Source organism: Lissotriton vulgaris, chromosome 2_1 (genome assembly GCF_964263255.1).
Source record: "Lissotriton vulgaris chromosome 2_1, aLisVul1.2, whole genome shotgun sequence".
In the NCBI taxonomy this organism is placed as follows: domain Eukaryota; kingdom Metazoa; phylum Chordata; class Amphibia; order Caudata; family Salamandridae; genus Lissotriton; species Lissotriton vulgaris.
In genome coordinates, this window is record NC_141687.1 from 769,588,140 (window position 1) to 769,607,558 (window position 19,419).

The 19,419-nt window shown below is 46.8% G+C and overlaps 1 protein-coding gene across 1 annotated transcript in view; it reads left to right on the forward strand.

Annotated features, from left to right (window-relative positions):
• Window positions 1-19,419, forward strand: part of MYO3B (myosin IIIB) — a 1,488,954-nt gene that overhangs the window by 850,134 nt on the left and 619,401 nt on the right. Inside the window, exon 19 of the mRNA XM_086956107.1 lies at window positions 18,162-18,273. Within this exon, the coding sequence (XP_086812233.1) occupies window positions 18,162-18,273 (112 nt within the window). The remainder of the gene's footprint in view (window positions 1-18,161; window positions 18,274-19,419) is intronic.

The window sequence follows — 19,419 nt, forward strand, 5'->3', positions numbered from 1 at the left end:
CGGTAATAGCTCAGGCTCTACACATCCCCCATCTTGCTGCGCCTAGTTACACCCTGTTTCCTAATATCTTTAGCCCTGCTATGTATTCTTATTTCTTTCCCTATAAACCTATTGGCTCTGCTTCATTACCTTTCTCTCCAAGGACTCTGAAGTGGCCATCAGGCGACATGTAAGTTTATTAAACTTCTTAAATAAAAATAAATATTCTACTGTATTTATTATGTTAGAACCTCGAAGGGGCTTTCCATAATATGTTAGCTCATCTGTGATATTACAAAAGGATAGGAGCCATACGCCAAAAAAATTGGTCACATGTTAAACGTTAGTAGCCCAGTCTGTTCAATGATGCCACAGCCCCTCAGTGAGCAATAGCAAGCAATAGAGACACAGTTTTACCTTGTTCGACTTTGACACTAATGTGTCCTTGAACTTAATCTCTTCAAAGTGAGTCAATTTCAACATTCCCACACTGTGGTGTAAGATACATTAATCTCTACAATAGAGGAGTGAGAGGTTACCGGGGTTTGCCTTTGCCCTGACTCCATCCTAGAGTCAGTGGTGGGCTCTACAATACACTGGGAGCTATTTTCTCACATTCATAGAAATGCTCAATCAAATATACCTCTGTGTATCCAGAACGTGTTAACTAAATTTGCGACAGCTTGCAAACACTGAGGCCTCAAAATAAACTGCTCAAAAACAAAGTTTATGGTTTTAATCCCTATAAATCCACCAAGGGGAAAGTGAGGTTGGGTACCCAACGCTTAAAGCAGGTCAAGGTCTTTGATTACTTGGGTATTAGAATTAGAGATAATATGGTATGGACTCCCCAAATCCAGAAGTGCTTGCTGACACTTCAGCATGTGGACTTTGCAATATTTAAGAGAGTTAAACATTCAGCTTTCTGCCCAATTTTTACCACTTTAGAAATACATTGGGCTAAAGGATTGGGAGCTGCACTTTACGATGCAGAGTTGTGGGGGCTGGAGCATCTTAATCAGCTAGAGGTCACGGAAAATACATTTTTAAGATCGCTCCTAAATCTTCCAGTGAATACGCCTTTATTACCTCTATGCTTTGATCTTACACTAAGGTCTATTACCCACTTCGCTGTCCTCAAGGTGCTTATGTTTTGGATGAGACTCTGGACTAGTAATACCCAGATTCCAGTAAAGGATGCTGTGGAGGAATTATTAACTCTTCAAATACAGTCAGGGCATTTGGTTTGGTTTGAAAAGGTTAAGGAGTGTGTTTTTTAATTGGAGCTGTGGACTATATGGGATGATCCGCAGTCAATTACAAAGAAAATGGTTCCCCTGCTCCAAAAAAGGTACTGGAATCTTCTTGATTCTTCATGCACTGATACGAGGTCACTTGGCACTTTAGTCACCTAGCCACCAGATCTTTAAATCTAGAAAGTTGTTTTAAGTTTGATTTTTACTTGGATAATGTTGAACCCCTACAGGCACGAGTACTTTACATTCAATTTAGGATTGGGGTTCGCCAACTGAATGTCATCAAAAGTCGTTGGGCGAATGCAACTGTAACTCCTTTGTGTCCGTCCTGTAATACTACCCCAGAAACTATTGAACATTTTGTCTTCTTCTGTCCTGTCTATGCTACACTGAGAAAAGCATGGATTATCCCGGCTTGTCGGTTGCTGTCGTTCTCTCGACCCTCAGACGCTCTACGTGTCTTCAGATCAAATACAACAAGGTGGCTTGTCTTTATACTGTCTAGATATCTGCTTTACGACTGGTGGCAGAGGTCTAGATTGGAAAAATAATATAGAGGAGCAGGACTTTGGAACATATAGGGAAAGTATGCATTGAGGTTATTCAGGGACTGCAGTGTAGAATGACGGCTATGGCCTGTTTTGTTAATGCTGATGCTTTTTTTAATGTTTACACTAGGTTTTAAAGTAATTTTAAACGTAACTTATTTTAGTCATGATACCGTAACACCACTTTTGAATGATGCACAGGACAATGAAGATGTTGCCACTTTCACTTTTTATGCTTTTATTAGCACTGAACTATTGTATGTCGTGTTTTTATGTATGTGTATGATCATGTTATTGATCGAATAAACTTGACTATACCTCTGTGTATTGGATATTTTGTTACATCTTCGCTCTGACCTGTGTCATATAAGTAAGTACATAACCAGCTCAGATCATCAGTATGAAGCAATTGAGTACCTTCCTAAACTGAAATTGTATCCCTGGATATAAGCTCATTTTTATTGTGACCTTGATGTTGCAAAATTAAAAGAAGAGTGCATTTTAGGACCTTTCATGCCTTTTCAATCAAAATATTTTGCCCATCTAGATAACCCAAATGGGTTTAGGCCATTCATCAGAACTTTCTCTGGGCATGTCCATCCTTAGTCTATTCTGCCTAAGACTACTGTGTACTATGAGGTATCTAAGTGTGTGAAGAAATGTTTGTAATAATTTGGATTCGCCTAAGCTCTTTTATTTAGAGATGTCTGGTACAGTCTAGACTCACAATAGGTCTGTTTCACAGATCAGTCTTTTCAGGTTTCATCTGATCACCAGAATAGGGTTAGAGAGAGACCAGCTAGTAACTGGTCATGCCCTAATCATTAGTGGATGATCCATATGCTTGGGCATATGAGCTTGACTCCAATGGCTTGTTTTGTGACAAATTAGGCCACCCATTAAAGATACAAACGGCATACCATCTGATGGTATCATTTGTAGGGACAATTACCACTCCAAAGACCTTTTACACTGCATTACAATAAAGATCCATGATTGCAGATTCACTGAAGCCCACATTTACCAGTTAACCTTTCGCAGCTGAGCAGCCTCAGCACAGGAGAAATTCAAGGAGCAGAGGTCTGACTGTACAAATGAGAGCAGCTCAGGGTTCAGATCCAGACGTGCCTGTGCCGCAGGAGTAGCCACGTTGAGACCACTGAAAAGATATAATGCCAGTGAGAGTGGGAAGAACTTAACTTGGACCGATGAGCTCTGAAAATCGTAAAAAAGGTTTTTCCTTCAAACTGCCCCCACTGCCAAACTCAATATCAGAACGCAGGATAAGTCTTAAAAGAAGGGAAGCAAGAACAAGCATTTGCAATGCAATAGGTCTCGCATTAGGAAAGTGTGAGCTATTGGTATTGTAAATGACAATTTGTTTTAATATGTGTTGGCTTTGAAAATATATAAATTAATAGCATTGTTATTCACAAAGCCAATAGCTCACACTTTTCTAATGCGGGTCGTATTGGCTATGGCAATGTTTGTTGGTAGCAATCAAGGACAGTGCTGTTGTGGTGCTGAGCGATGATGTGGTTGGGCTGAGTGATGTGGTGGTGTATTAGAGTGATGTGGTGGTGTATTAGAGTGATGTGGTGGTGTATTAGAGTGATGTGGTGGTTCCCAGAGTGATGTGGTGGTGTCCCAGAGTGATGTGGTGGTGTCCCAGAGTGTTGTGGTGGTGTCCCCAAGTGATGTGATGGTGTCCCCGAGTGATGTGGTGGTGTCTCCGAGTGTTGTGGTGGTGTCCCTGAGTGTTGTGGTGGTGTCCCCGAGTGATGTGGTGGTGTCCCCGAGTGATGTGATGGTGTGATGTGGTGGTGTTCCTGAGTGATGTGGTGGTGTTTCTGAGTGATGTGGTGGTGTCCCTGAGTGATGTGGTGGTGTCCCCAATTGATGTGGTGGTGTTCCTGAGTGATGTGGTGGTGTGATGTGGTGGTGTTCCTGAGTGATGTGGTGGTGTTCCTGAGTGATGTGGTGGTGTTCCCGAGTGATGTGGTGTCCCTGAGTGATGTGGGGGTGTCCCCGAGTGATGTGGTGGTGTTCCCGAGTGATGTGGTGGTGTCCCTGAGTGATGTGGTGGTTCCCCTGAGTGATGTGGTGGTGTCCCTGAGTGATGTGGTGGTTCCCCTGAGTGATGTGGTGGTGTCCCTGAGTGATGTGGTGGTGTCCCAGATTGATGTGGTGGTGCCCCTGAGTGGTGCCCCTGAGTGGTGCCCCTGAGTGATGTGGTGGTGTCCCTGAGTGATGTGGTGGTGCCCCTGAGTGGTGCCCCTGAGTGATGTGGTGGTGCCCCTGAGTGGTGCCCCTGAGTGATGTGGTGGTGCCCCTGAGTGATGTGGTGGTGTCCCTGAGCGATGGGGTGGTGTCCCTGAGTGATGTGGTGGTGTTCCTGAGTGATGTGGTGGTCTCCTGAGTGATGTGGTGGTGTTCCTGAGTGATGTGGTGGTGTTCCAGAGTGATGTGGTGGTGTCCCTGAGTGATGTGGTGGTGCCCCTGAGTGGTGCCCCTGAGTGATGTGGTGGTGTTCCTGAGTGATGTGGTGGTGTCCCTGAGTGATGTGGCGGTGTCCCTGAGTGATGTGGTGGTGCCCCTGAGTGATGTGGTGGTGTCCCTGAGTGATGTGGTGGTGTTCCTGAGCGATGTGGTGGTGTCCCTGAGCGGTGTGGTGGTGTTCCTGAGTGATGTGGTGGTGTCCCTGAGTGATGTGGTGGTGCCCCTGAGTGGTGCCCCTGAGTGATGTGGTGGTGTCCCCGAGTGATGTGGTGGTGTCCCAGAGTGATGTGGTGTTGTCCCCAAGTGATGTGGTGGTGTTCCTGAGTGATGTGGTGGTGTTCTTGAGTGATGTGGTGGCGTCCCAGAGTGAGGTGGTGATGCTGTGGAAAACAACGTAAACAAACAAAACACTAATAACCTGGAAAAAGTCGTAAATGTAACCAACTGATTTTGGCCTCAGAAGTTCACGTGCCCACAATTCCAGATTTCACTCACTGGATCAGGCTGAGCGAACTGAAACGCCCACACAGTAAGCTGTAACACAAAGACAAAAGACACACGGGCATTTGAAGTTCCACAACATGTTTTCAGGAGTCAGCAGCCAATTGAAAACACATTTATGCAAATACGCAAAGAAAACTTCCAATCCCGCATCTGAACTTCAGTAGCACGAACAGGAAGGAGCAGCCAGACTGGACCTTTTGTGTTTAAGAAAGAAAAGTCTGAAAGGAACGGGGGAGTGATTGGGGGCCTGGAGGAAGTGAAAGGCCCCTCCCATCCATTAATCATTTACTCCTTGAATTGTATCTACCCATGGTAGTTGTAATATTGTGATACTTTTTCTATGAACTGCGCTTTTATGTACCTTTTATGATACTGATGTATCGAAATAAAGATGAAATTAAATGAATGAAAGGCATCGTCACCCATTGGAAGAAACAAAGAATTTGACATCAGTATGTAAGTTAGGGCTTCCTTTACACGGGGCTATCACAAAAGTGTCTGTCCACAGAGCAAGCAAACAGCCCTTCAGAGGAAGCCAAACTCCGCAAATAAAACGACAATTAATCTGGAGAATTTCAGAAGGAAATGTTAATAGAAGCACAGGATTTACAGTAGACCAGTTATTAAATTGTTGATCAAGCTAGAATATACTGTACGCATGTGGGACTCCCAACCTTGAAGAATCGAGACTTACCCGAAGAGAGCTCAGAGCTGACTGACGGAGTTTCATACTTTACGGGATTTTACATCCTGTGACAGGCGCAGCTGTATAGGATTCTACGCTGCACTTACCCTATGTGAGGATTGACCGCACTCAGCTGTCCGCTTTACGTGTTCACCACACTTCAGCCTAACTACAGGCTTTGTCAATGCTCGCTTCACGCGTCTGCAGGATTCTAGCATGGGGAAGCTATGCTCTGGAACTGTTTTGCCTCGACACAAATGAAATGCTTTTATTGCACAGAGTAAGACAGCTAATTCTGCTTTCCGGAAGTCTGCTGATGGCATCTTGTTAGGAGGCAACGGGCTGCAATGTTACTTAAAGAGGAGTAACTAACATGTATAGGCCATGAAAGGTGAAAACAGCTGTGCTAAAGTTATTATTCCTTACATATTAATATTTTATATAAAAAAGAAGTGCAGGGGGCGTGGCTTGACGGCTGAACATGGCGGTCGCATAGCTGTAAGGCTCCGCGAGTGAGGCAGTGTCCCCACTAAAATCCGTACATTAATCCGGACGAATTAAACCTCTACACAGAGGAACCCGGCTCCAGGACCGAGTGGGATTCACCTGGAAGAAAAGCAGCAGAAATCGGAGGCCGGGAGACGGACTTATGACCTCCGTCGTCAAGGGGCCTGCGTGGATCCTGCAGCGCCGGGCTCTGGTAGGATTGGGAGCCGGGCGGAAGTGAAGGCGAGGCGGGAAGGGGTGACCGGAAGAGCGCGCTGACCGGACCCCCCCCCCCCCAGTAACACACTGAAACAGGTGACCGGAGCGCTCCCCTGGGCCCCTCCGAGTGACTGGATTTCCGATTGCCGGAGAACAGAGAAGCCACACGGACGGCGGAGGCACAAAGCAGAATCCGGCACACAGAGACAAACCCCCCCCCTAGCAGTGCGCCATAACAGCGGGGAGGGGAGGACGAACCTCCTGTTCGGGAAGGGCCTCTGCAAGACAATCCGCTACCTGACCCCCCCGGAATAAAAGAGAACACACGTGAGCGACCCACGGCACCCGCCGTTGCGCATAGACGCTGCGCGCCACTTTGCAAGCTCGAGGTGCAGATATTGGCGGCGACCCTTTCCCTTCCACACGGCTGGGGAGCGAGAGGTGAGCTGGGCTGCAGCAGCGGTGGGGGCGTGGGCTGGAGGACAACGAGGGCACAGGCAGAGAGCCTTAAAACAGACTTGAGACCCATTGAATCGCCCAGGGCCCAGGAGAGGGCATTGATTCTGCACCATTTAGGCACAGTGGGCACTGACGTTGTGATCTGGCAATCATCGCCAGACGCCACGATCGCAGCGGCAGGCGGCGGCGGAAAGTGCGGTGGGCCGAGGAGAGTCGGGCACGTTGCTCTGCACATTGGATTGACTGCCCATTTGGCGAGCAGGGGCGGTGGAGGAGCGACGCCACTGTGAAACACTTTTGGACTGCTACGTGCGGACACCCCAAGCCTGGGTTTATCTGCCAAAGGGTTCGGTGGACAACAAACACTCCGGAAGAGACTATGGCTGTCAGAGGCCCGAAACACACTGTGTCGCAGTCTAAATTGGAGAAATTTGCGTATGACAGACAGGCGCAACCACATGCGGAACCGCGCACATCGACGGGGAAGACGCCTGAAACCGATGGAACAAAGAAAGCAACACTCGACGACGTAATGAAGGCGCTGGCGCAAGTACAGGCCACAGTGGGGTCCACGGCCACTGAAGTCTCACTCCTTAGGGCGGACTTTCAAAAAATGGGCGAAAGAGTGAAGCAGGTCGAGGTGGTCACCAAATCTCTGGTTGAAGATCTATCAGAACTACAATTAGCAATGGAGCGAGTGGCAGCGGAGAATAAGACACTGAAAGAGAAGCTGGACGACCAGGAGGGGCGCTCCAGGCGCAACAACGTAAGAATTATTGGGGTTCCGGAATCGGAAGGAACGAGAGCCATGGACCTGTATGTGGAGGACCTGATCAAATCACAGCTCAAACCCAAGGGTTTATCGCAATTCTTTTCCGTTGAAAGGGCTCACAGGGTTCCAGGGGTAAAACCCAAGCCCGGAGCCCCCCCCAGACCCATACTGGCCAGACTATTCAACTTTCGTGACCGGGATGCGATCCTACAGGCTGCAAGGGTGGCCGCACCGCTGCAGGTTCAAAACTCTACAGTGGCCTTTTTCCCGGACTATACTGCGGAGGTGTCACGCCGGAGGAGGACCTTCCTTGATATCAAGAGAGAACTGAGAGCCAAGGAACTACCGTACTCTATGCTGTTTCCGGCCCGGCTGCGAGTGGTCGCGGACAGTAAGGTGTGGTTTTTCGACACACCAGAGTCGGCGCGTGAATGGCTGGATGGATGGCGACAAGTAGGACTACCCCGACGCTCGCACAGGACAAACCAGAGCCAACGTGGAGACAGCCAACCGAGATCTCAAGCATCAGGTGGATTTGAATCGACGCGCTCTCCCACGCAGGACAACACTAACACACTGGAAGACGTGGAAGAATAGTCTCCCGGCAACAAGCTGAATGCACATTGACATGGCTTCCTGAGTGGGTCCCGGCTTGGACACTGTCCCGGGGGAGACCGGAGAGGGCAGGGGTCCTGTCTACTCCGGAGGACACTTCACCCCAGCAAGCAAGTACTGTTTATGGGTTGGGTAAAGCACTCTGTTGAGTTGGGGTGGCGGGCAGTTCTAGGCCCGTCTGGCAGGGAGGCAGGGAGTGGGGAGGAGAGGGGGGGTTGTTTATCTGTTCAATGCAAACCGCAAACTGAAACAGGTTACACATTTCTCCAAGTTCAGATTAGGAAGGGAAAGGAGAAGTTAGTTGAGTTTTTTAGAGTTCTACAGGATGAGTAGGGTTGTGCTGGTTGGTACCCGCGCTGCCTCCTTGGTAGGGAGGGATGGGTCATTGTGGCTGCAAGACACACTGGGCATATGAGCATCTTCACGAAGGTATATGGCAGATTGCTCACAACGTAGTCGGGCAGAGGGTGCGCCTAGATCCCAGGGAGCACCCCTTCGCATACTAACATGGAACGTCCGGGGATTGGGAGACAAGGTCAAACGTGGGCTGGTACTCACTGCATTGAAAAGACAGGGGCCGGCTCTAGCACTCCTTCAAGAAACTCACTTACTGGGTAGTACTTCCAAGGCGCTTGATAGAAGAGGGTATAAAATGGTGGCACATTCTGAGTTCACATCAGGATCTCGAGGGACTGGGATTTTACTTAAGAAATCATCACATTTTATTCCACTGAGTACGAAGATTGATGGGCAGGGTTGCTTCGCGGCCCTACAGGGACAGTGGGAAGGAAGGCTTATTAATGTGGTCTCGGTATATATCCCACCAGCACTTCACTCGGTCATGCTTCCGGCCCTAGGTGAGTTCCTACTTGCCCTTCCGGAGGGCGACGTCATACTTGGGGGGAATTTTAATGCCACTATAGACGGTACACACGACAGGTTCCCCGCCGCAGGTCCGACCGAGGGTCCCTCACGCTTCCAACGTTTCCTGACAGCTATGGGGCTGGTGGATATGTGGCGGCATGCCCACCCTAACATGAATCAATACACTTTCCACTCTGCTGTCCACAACAGTCTATCAAGGATAGATTACTTCTTGGCACTGGGAGACTGCATACAACGCTTAGACAGCATAGACATTCAACCCAGAGGCATATCAGACCACTCACCGATTACCTTAACGCTCTCAACCCAGGAGAAAATACGCAAACGACTTTACCCCATACAGGCAGCATACCTCAAAGTACCCAAGGTCAGGAAAGCACTCAAGAAGGCAACGACGCATTACTTCGAAGAGAATCTAGAGTCAGTGCAGTCGGCAGCGATCCTATGGGAAGCATACAAGACAGTGTTAAGGGGACACGCAATTACCACACTTACGGGCTATAGAAGGGAAAAAGCACGCGAGTTGGCCGAAATAGAGCTGGCGCTGAGAGAAGCGACAAGCGAACACGAAACACATCCCACGCCGGACACGACCCACACATTGCACCTCCAACAACACTCGTATACGGAATATTTGCGGCACCAAGTGAGAGGACAGATAACGGAAACAAAGAATAGAATTTATGATATAGGAGATAAAGCGGGTAGGATGCTGGCCTGGTTAGACAAAAGGGGGGGGAGCTCTAGAGGTATCCAGCAAATAGAAGACAGAAGGGGTACACTGCATACAAGCCCGGAGCGAATTGTCGAAATACTCACTGACCATTTTGAGGGTGTCTACACATCTGACAGGGAGGTGACAGTAGAAATGGCAAGGGCGGCATTAGAACCTATCCACACACCGAGGTTGCAGCCGGAGGCGTCAGCTGAACTGGAGGCAGATATAACCATGGAAGAAATCTAATTAGCGATACTGGCGATAAAACCCGGCAAAGCGATCGGCCCAAATGGCATACCGATAGAGTGGTATCAGGCCACATCGGAAAAGCTTAGTAAACACCTACTGGCCATGTATAAGGATTGCTTATCGAAGGGCGAGCTCCCACCAGACCAAAGAGTAGCAACCATCATCGCGATACCTAAACCTGGGAAACCACCGGAAAATTGCAATTCCTATCGCCCCATATCCCTGCTTAATGCAGAAGTTAAAATACTAGCCAAACTCCTGGCTACCCGATTAATGACACACCTACCTGACCTCATTCACCCAGACCAATCCGGGTTCATGCCGCACAGGAACACGGCACTGAATCTGCGAAGAGTGCACGGAGTGTTGGCAAGAGCGGATTCGATTCCCGAACCAGCGGTGATACTGGCCCTCGATGCAAAAATTGCATTGACCTAGTCGAATGGAATTACCTGTTTGAGGTCCTGGTACACTTAGGGTTTGGACCCAAATTCATAGCATGGGTCAGACTGCTGTACGCGAGACCGGTGGCGCAGGTGGTAACGAATGGCCATATGTCGCACACTTTCCCCTTGGGAAGAGGTACTAGACAGGGTTGCCCCCTGTCACCACTGCTTTTCGCAATCACCCTAGAACCATTAGCACACCTGATACGGTCTACCCTACTGGTAAGGGGGATTTCCTAGGCTGGGGGTGGGGAGGACTGCGTCTCCCTGTACGCTGACGACATGCTCGTCTACCTCACAGACCCGGAACGTAGCATTCCAGCGCTTCTGACACTGTGTGATGAGCACGGGAAAGTCTCGGGATACACACTGAATTGGAACAAGTCGGAACTGTATGTTTTGAAGGGACCGGGCCCGACACTGAGTGCTCATTGCCCCTTGACCGAAGCCAGATCCTCCTTTAAATACCTGGGCATACATGTCACCAAAGACCCGGTAGAATTTGCACAGAAAAACCTGAAGCCACCTATAGAACGGCTTAAACAGGACGTTGGGTTCTGGGCCGGACTCCCCCTAACGATGCTGGGTAAGGCTGCATTGTACAAAATGATGTCTTTTCCCCGTTTCTTGTACATCCTGGAGAATACGGCATACCCGGTGGCACCAGGTTACTTCAGGAAAGTGTCAGCGTTGGTGGCGAGTCTTCTGTGGGGTAACCGCCCGGCCCGCATCGCGCAGGCCAAACTGCACAAAGGATGGTATGACGGGGGGATTGCGTTGCCAGACCTGAAATTGTATTACTGGGCAGCGCAGCTGAAAATCATAAATCAATGGATCCACGCCCCCCAAAATGACCCAGCATTCAGAGCAGACAGGACACAGTTGGGAGCAAATACCCTGCTAGCCCCCCTGTACGACCAACGGGTAGTACGCAGATTGATGGGACCCACAAGACTCACAGCTGAGATATGGCACAAGGCACTGACGACACTAGGTTGGAAAGGGAGAATAACTAAACTTACTCCCCTGTGGGACTCCCGGGAGCTGGGGAACTTACGGAATAGCAAGGGTTTCTCTCAATGGGATGAGATAGGCCTGTCTACGGTGGGAGACTTATGGGAATGAGGCACGGTGTTTCCATTTGCACGGCTGAGAGAACAATATGAGTTAGGGACACGAGAAAAGTTCCGATATGCTCAGATTCGACACGCACTGCTTACAGCCACCCCCCCAGAGACGGAGGTACCAGAGGCCTCCCTGCTTGAAGACCGCCTCCTTACGGACTTTATGTTAGAGCGAGCAACCTCACTCACATACCGTAAGTTAATCAATAATTTGCCAGATCCCATGACCAAACTTAAGGAAAAATGGGAGGGTGACGTAGCAGCTATGGACGAAACCAAGTGGAATGAAGCAGTGGCTTCGCCCAAAGAAGTAGGCATCTCAGCTAAGTTCCGGCTCATAAGCTCAAAATTCTACATAGAGTATATTACACTAGAAAGACATTACACCTCATACACCGCGCCCAACACCCATTTTGCCTCCGAGGGTGTGGGGAGGAAGGGACATTCTTCCACACGATATGGGATTGCCCACGCATTCAAGAATACTGGAGACGTATATTGCGCACCATATCACAGACTATGGGGACCTCTCTGGTCCCTGAACCACGAAAATGCCTACTTAATGTGTGGGAACCTAATGATTTGTCTAGACATGGCCAGCAATGGGCTACCTTGGGCATGGTAATAGCTAAAAGAGACATAGTGCAAAAATGGGGGGCAACAGAGGTGCCGACGAGAACACAATGGTGTGAGAATATGGACAGGGTAATGGTCACGGAAAGGGAAGTGTATGCTAGCAGGGCCTGCCCGAGAAAATGGAATAAGATTTGGACCCCGTGGAATACATACAGAGGAGACATTTGTGAACCCTTACCGGAAGATGAACCAATATCATCTGATGAGGAGGAGGAGGACGATTAGAGACCCCAGGAAGGGGGCGAGTATAGGTGGGGGTGGGGACTGTGGGAGACCATGGGGGATGGGAGGGTTGGAAGCGGAGGGACAAACAGAGCATCCACCCCATAGGACTTTCCATGTACACTTACCATCAGTATTGAATATTATGTATGACCTTGCAGACTTAAGTGCAGATTAATGTGTCAGAAACTTACCACGGCACAATGTATGTGGACTCACTCCAGCACGTGATGACCTACCTGTGATTTTTTTGTTGATCTTTTACGTTGTCTATTGTTGAAAAAAAAAAAAAAACTATTTAACTTAATACAGTGATTGTGAATGATGCGCCTTTACTGAAGTGCGAAATAACTAAACAACGGACACAGCAACAAATGTATGGACTTCTCCAATACTAGCCTAACTTCGTACTGCTATAGCGGCCGGCCCGCTGGGTTGTAGGCCAATGGCTGTGTAAAATGACAAGGAGCAATAAAGGTTTTGGAAAAAAAAAGAAGTGCAATTGTGAAAAACTTTGTGCCGTTAGTGCCTGTCGTAACTACCTGTTGCAAATGGACTGAAATCAATGCCTATTTAGCGTCCACAAAACCTTTTCTGGTTTCATACAAAAATGTGTTTTATTTGCAATTAGTGACCACAGAAAAAAGCATTGGCATAGCCAATAGGTCTCGCCTTTGGGACCTTGTTTAGTGTTTAGCCATGCAACAGTTGATGTTGTTGCACGAAGGATATTGTGCTGCATAGCTAAATACTTATACGGTCCCAAAGGCGAGACCTATTGGCTATGCCAATGCTTGTTAAATATGTGGCCTGTCTGTGCTGTGTTGGATGTGTGCAGTGTTGTGCCTAATGCGTGCTCCTGAGGTTATGCATGTGATGTGCATTGTGCAGTAGGTAATGCGTATATGCTACTGTGCTGGACATGTGTGTGATTAGCATGGCCATTTACGCAGTGCTCGCCACAAACTACATTTTCTGTTCCCGAATTTGTAATAACTGTATTTATCACCCACGCAATGCATTCATTTTAAAAGTGTGAGAAGGATGAAAGGCTGCGCTGGCCTCGTGTTATCAGAACCTTTGTGCTGGATGTCACACACACAGTGCCTCGCAGCAAATGCTCAACCCAAAGAGCTGCATCACCAGCTTATAAGCACTGTGCAGAAGAGAAAGGCTCTTCTTGAGCCATCTTTTATGTATGATCACAAAATCAATGGTCGAAAATATAAACACACATCTTTTTAAAAGTATGCTGAGCCTCAAACTGATAGGCGCGTTCCAAACTGCCCCAATGTTTACAGCTAAAAGAGCGCACTCACTAAATAAAAGGAAAGGTCGGAGATGAATGGGAAGTGAAAGAAAGAAGAAAAAGGCCAGAGGAATAACGATGCATGGTGAAAAAGAGATAGAGAAAGGTGATAAGTGAGAAACAGAAAAAAGTTAGACGAAGTTTAGGAGAGTAACAGATAGGTAGAATGCAATTAGAAGAGATAAAGGAGGAAAGACGAAGAGTGAAATAGAAAGGATAGAAGTAGTGGAGAGAGGTGAAGATTTGGATAGGAATGGAGAACAAGCCCATAATGCGGCGTTGCGTGAGGTGGGTGTGGCCGGAGGGCTGCATGCATTCTGTTTTCCATCAGGTATAAAAAAAACGGCCTCTATAATGAAAAACAAAAGTGAATTTGTGTGAAAGCAACAGTAGCCCTTTAATAGACTAACCAAAGAAAGATGAAAAGACGGCCCACTTCCTGTCAGTGCCCTCACTTTATAGTGTGTAAGCTGCTCACCCAGGAAGTGATTACCTCCCCTTCCCTCACACCCTTCAGTTCGTGCCTTCGCCGTTGCTTCTGCGAGATTCCAGACTTTAAACTCACGGATACAGCTTGCTTGACCTGTGTGTGCGGATGGGGACAGTGACCAGCATAAGCACATGACACTTCTCCTAAAAGCGTCTCTTACAATGCAAGAGGGTCTGGCAATGCTTTCCATCTAATGTACGTACTCGAGTAATGTGCTCAAAATCGGATCACTGCACAAGTTTACACCAATGTTCACTACAACATGGTGCACAGTATTGACTTACCATAGCGGTGCACAACCTGAAGCTTCAGACACCCGGACAGACTGACCTTATACATACAGATGTAAAAGAAGACACATGAGAGACAGCAACATGGAGCAGGAGGGGGAAAGAAGGACAGGAGGGACACCGCTGGGAAACACGCACACACTCCTGGATTGCTTGAGCATTCGCGAGAGTTACAGCTATAGCGATGTTAAACATAAAAGCGGGCGCCTCGATGAAATATAAAGAGAAGCACCCGTCTATATAAAAGTTATGGGCATGGCAGTTTATAAAGCGGTCGCATAAACATGAAAGAGGTCGACGTGCTATAACATGAAGCATGGTGTTCATGTATAAAAAAATGCGTGCGGTGCCTGCATTAGTAGGAAATACAACAAGCAAAGAGAAAACAAGTAGGCACGATGAGCGAAGAACTTAAGGGTAAGTGGCAAAGCAAAGTGTGGAGCACAGGGACTGGGCACTAGAGAGAATAACATGAGGATAAGTGGCAGAGAGAATGCAAGGCTGTGGGGCAGAGAGATAGGTATAGCAGGTAAAAGTGGCAGAAGAGTGCGTTACCGAGAGTAGAAAGCAAGATGCAGCTATAATATAAGTAGGAGTACAGTGTGGGAGGTAAAGTAAACAAGCTCTCGGCATTGCTATGGCGGGGGTGGGTGGGGGAGTGGCAGCCTTTGAAGTCTGATAGGAGGCACAGACAAATGGTGGTGCGCGATGTGCACGCGGGGGCGGGGGAGCGGCAGCCTTTGAAGTCTGATGCAAGGCACAAACACATGGTGGTGTGACGTGGCTGGCGATGGCGTGCACGCGCATAGCTCACATGAACTGTCCTTGATCCGCAAGTTTGGTAGAGTTTTTGAACTGCCTACTATAATCTCGCCTATCTATCCCTGCGGGGTATAATAATCGAGACCTAAAAATGTAATATGGATTTCACTTCAGACTCTTTCTGATCCCAAAAAGTGCATCTGGAAAGTTGACGCCCTTTTCAGACCTAAGGCCCATCAGCAAGTACTTGAAGATCGAATAATTCAGTATGGTCTCTGGTTCATATTTTGGCAGCGTTGAGAGAATACACCAGACCGTATTAGGACCTGGATATGTGAGGTTTATATTTTCATATTCAGGTTCTTCTGACACGCAGAAAGTGGCTGTGTTTCCTGGTAGAAAGCAGGTATTTCCAATTGACCTTTAGCAACATAATTCACATTGGTTTTAACAATAGTGAGCGCTCGCCTTTGATTTAAGGAAGTGCAGGCATTGCCCTGACTAGCTGCCTGGCTCCTAGAGGACAACTCTCTTGGAAGGGTGTATTCTTCACTGCATACGATTATGCTGCCACTGTGGTGTATAGGTTTTTTTTCCTGAATCTACCAAAATTAAAACTCACAGCTACCCTAGGGATTAAGTCAACTGGAGACAATAAAGTTCCAATTTGTTTTATATAGTGCTTAAATCCGCACTTCTGCTGTTTCCGAGTGTTGTAAATAACATATGTCATTATTATACTACTGACACTACTTAATTTAATTATCTCGAATGATGGACAGCTGAGTCTGCCTTGCGAGGTTTCAATATCATGAGCTTGAGAACACCATATCTGTCAGTGGTGAGTGATGAGTTCTCAGAGCAGTCCTGTCTAATCTATATGGACACTTCTTTAATGTTAGTGCTTCAGGAACACCGGGTCCAGCACATAAAAATAGTATATATATATTTGTCCCAGATGCTTCTCAAGCCCTCCGTTTGAGATTGAGCAGCCTCATTTTGTATTATGTTGGTATCTCTTCCGAAATGACCATTACGTTTCAACATCGCTTACAGCTTACAGATGTCCTGCTAATGAATGAGAACTTGTATCAGCATATCTCGTATGATTGACAGAGGATAACATCTATCGTAAGGGCAAGACTGGTCCTTCTGAACTATCAAATTCGAGTAGTTACAGATGCCTTTCTGACAGGATGGGGGTACATTTAATGGATCTGAACGAAATTTTTCTTCTTAAAGTTACTTCTCCACATCAATTCTTTTGAGTTCAGACTTCAGAATGGTCAGGTTCACCCCAGTACCATATTCCTTTCCTGTGTACAAGAGAGGTCGGTACTAGTATGCAGGTAGGTACTGGTGTCTAAGGACAGTACCTCTGCCACATGGGGGTGTGGGATACATGAAGGTGTACTTGAATCAATTATTGTTTTGCATTAGGCTGTCCACGGGGCATCCTTCTTCTGGCTGCTCATTTGGCAATGCACATACATATGCACTCTGCAGGCTTCAAACGTCGTCACCCAAATGCAGTCTTCATCCGAATATAATTACAAAATATTTGAGATCTGGAGGTTCCATAAATGCACATCTTTAAAGTTCGCAAGAGCTCTCATCTTTGCAGTTTCTGATAAGCGTACCCTGCGAGATACGATGCTGCTCTGGTATATTTATTTCCACTTTTCCTAACACTCAAATGTTTTAGAACAGGTTTAAAAAGTTTCAGAGGATTATTTATCTGGAGGCTTTGGATTGGTACAAGAGCATTTGATCTCTGATTCTTAGTAATATATTACTCTTTGATTTTCACATTATAAGGCTCTTATTACATAAAAGGGGTCTGATCATTTCTGATATGTGTGGTAACTGCTTTCCTTCACCTATCAAAAGTATGTGCTTGCAGGGTTTTATCATATCTGGTAAATACCAGATGTGCTAAAAACGTATTCTTCCCCACTTCCTACGCTCCCGATATTTACTGAGTCAAAAGGCCAAGTAAATGACAGGACATGCTATTTTGGTAAGATAAGCCCCAATATCTACATGTTATTCCCCATTTAAAGGGAAAACTGGTCCTATTCATCACACCTGATTACCAAATAATTCCACTGTTTTATTATTTATCAGGTGTGATAACTTTTGCACCAAAATCCACTTCACCCTTAATAAGGGTCTCAGAATACACCTACAAGTCGCATAATTCAAAGCTCTGTTGGCTATTGAAAAGGATTAAAGCAAACACAAGGAGATGATGGGCAGAGCACTGACACTTTTCAGACACTCACCCCCAGTCACAGATCTGGGTTGAATCCATCATTGTTCTTTAGCTCACTTCGCTACCTCAGTTTAGACCCAGCAAATCATTCTTGACCCTGTGCCTCATGGGAACAGTCCAGCCCAAACTGCCAAGCCAGGGCTTTCCTGAACCGGAAGCTGGCATCCTGGGACCGGTTTCAGGGTGACATCCCTCATCAGCAAGGCTAGCTTGAATTCAGTGTCGAAGTTAGCTTATCAAAAGGATTGGCAGGAGGCTCCACACATGACATGGAGACCTCAGGGAGTGTGTACTGTGAGATGTAAATAGGTTTCTGGATGTGCAACAGACACACAAGAACGTCCCATGGACGCACACTTTTTAAACTGTAAATGCACAGTCTTTGATTTCACCACAATTGTTCCCAAATAGGTAACATAAAGGAGATAATCGACTATGCTCGTCGATTTACCCCGGTGAGGAAAGGACAGTGATTAGCCACTGGATGGCCACTTGATTAACTCCCCTATTGCTGCCATCACCAGCCAGCCCGACTAAAAACTATTGGAAGTTCAATACCATTAAAGAAACTAAAAGCTCATGGTATGATAATTCAAGGTAGTGATCCTCTTAATGGCAGTAGATAGGGTTTTGTCGCACAAGATGGCCTTGCTCACGTTTATGTATGTAAAGAAAGGTGTATTGCAATGAAAATGTGTATCATAGTTAAAAATGCAGTTTCTCTGTTTCTCAGATATTACTACCTTGCTTTCAAGGCTCACGGGAGCCCCCCAGTTACCAAAGAAAACTGCATCGCTATTCTGAAGGCTGCGAAATTGGACAACTGGGTTCTTGGGAAAACAAAGGTAATTCAGACTCCCAGGTAACCTGGCATTCTTTCTGCAGTGTGTTCTTGGCTAAATGTTAAGAGTGAATAATAGTCCAATGATCTTGTCGAATATGCGTTTTTACAAACATGACTGTATATGTAATGTAGTGTAGTGTAAAGTAGTAGAAGTTGATTTTCAGAGACATGCTGTATTCAGACTTGAGCTCTGCCCAGCACCTCTGGTTAGTTGGTTGGCCTGCCTTTTGGAAATTCCTTTACTGTGGTTGGTCAATAGTGTCCATCTGTCCCGCCTTTGGGTGCTTCGTTCCCTCCCACGGGGCATCCCTGATTGTTTCTCTTGTATGGCCATTTCTGGCCATCTGTTGCGTCCTCGCTCACAGGTGCACCCCTCTCCCTCCCGTTATTGCTGCCATCCTTCCTGTTTTTTTTTGCAGTGCTTGTTTACTTCTGCAGCAATTGCAGCTCGTCGTGCTTTAGTATTAAACATCCTAAGGTAAAGCGTAGCGTGCCGCGATTGCTACAAAAGTAAATAAATAGACAAATACTATGGCAGCTCCATGACTTTTTATGTCTATTTAATAACTTTTGTAGCAATAGTGGCACGCTGAGCTTTAGCTTTAACCGCATCGCTGCGGTGGTTATTTTTCCGCTGTGCGGCAAAATTCAAACAGCAATGTTACATGACGAGCTCAGCTCGTCATCAGCACACAACCACCGTGGCTGATGACGAGCTGAGCTCGTCATCAGCAGCGAAGGGGTTAAACATCTAAAGCGCGCCGTACGATCATTGCTACAAAAGTCAATCAAAAGTAAAACAAAGGCGTGCAGATGCTGCTTTTCTTTTCCATTTATTTACTTTTATAGCCATTGTGGCATGCTGCGCTTTACTTTTAAACTTATTAGGCTGAATTTGCGGCGTGCTGCAATTGCTACAAAAGTAGGTAAATTGAAAAAAATACAGTGGAGGCACAACTTTTTTTTCTATTCCTTGACTTTTGTAGCAATGACTGCATGCCGTGCTTTAGATTTAAACATCTAAAGCTGAAGTGTGGCGTGGCGTGCTGCCATTGCTCCAAAGTCAATACATAGAAAAAGAAAGGCAAGCAGACACCATATTTCCTTCACATTTGTCTACTTTTGTAGCAACCGTGGCACTCCACGC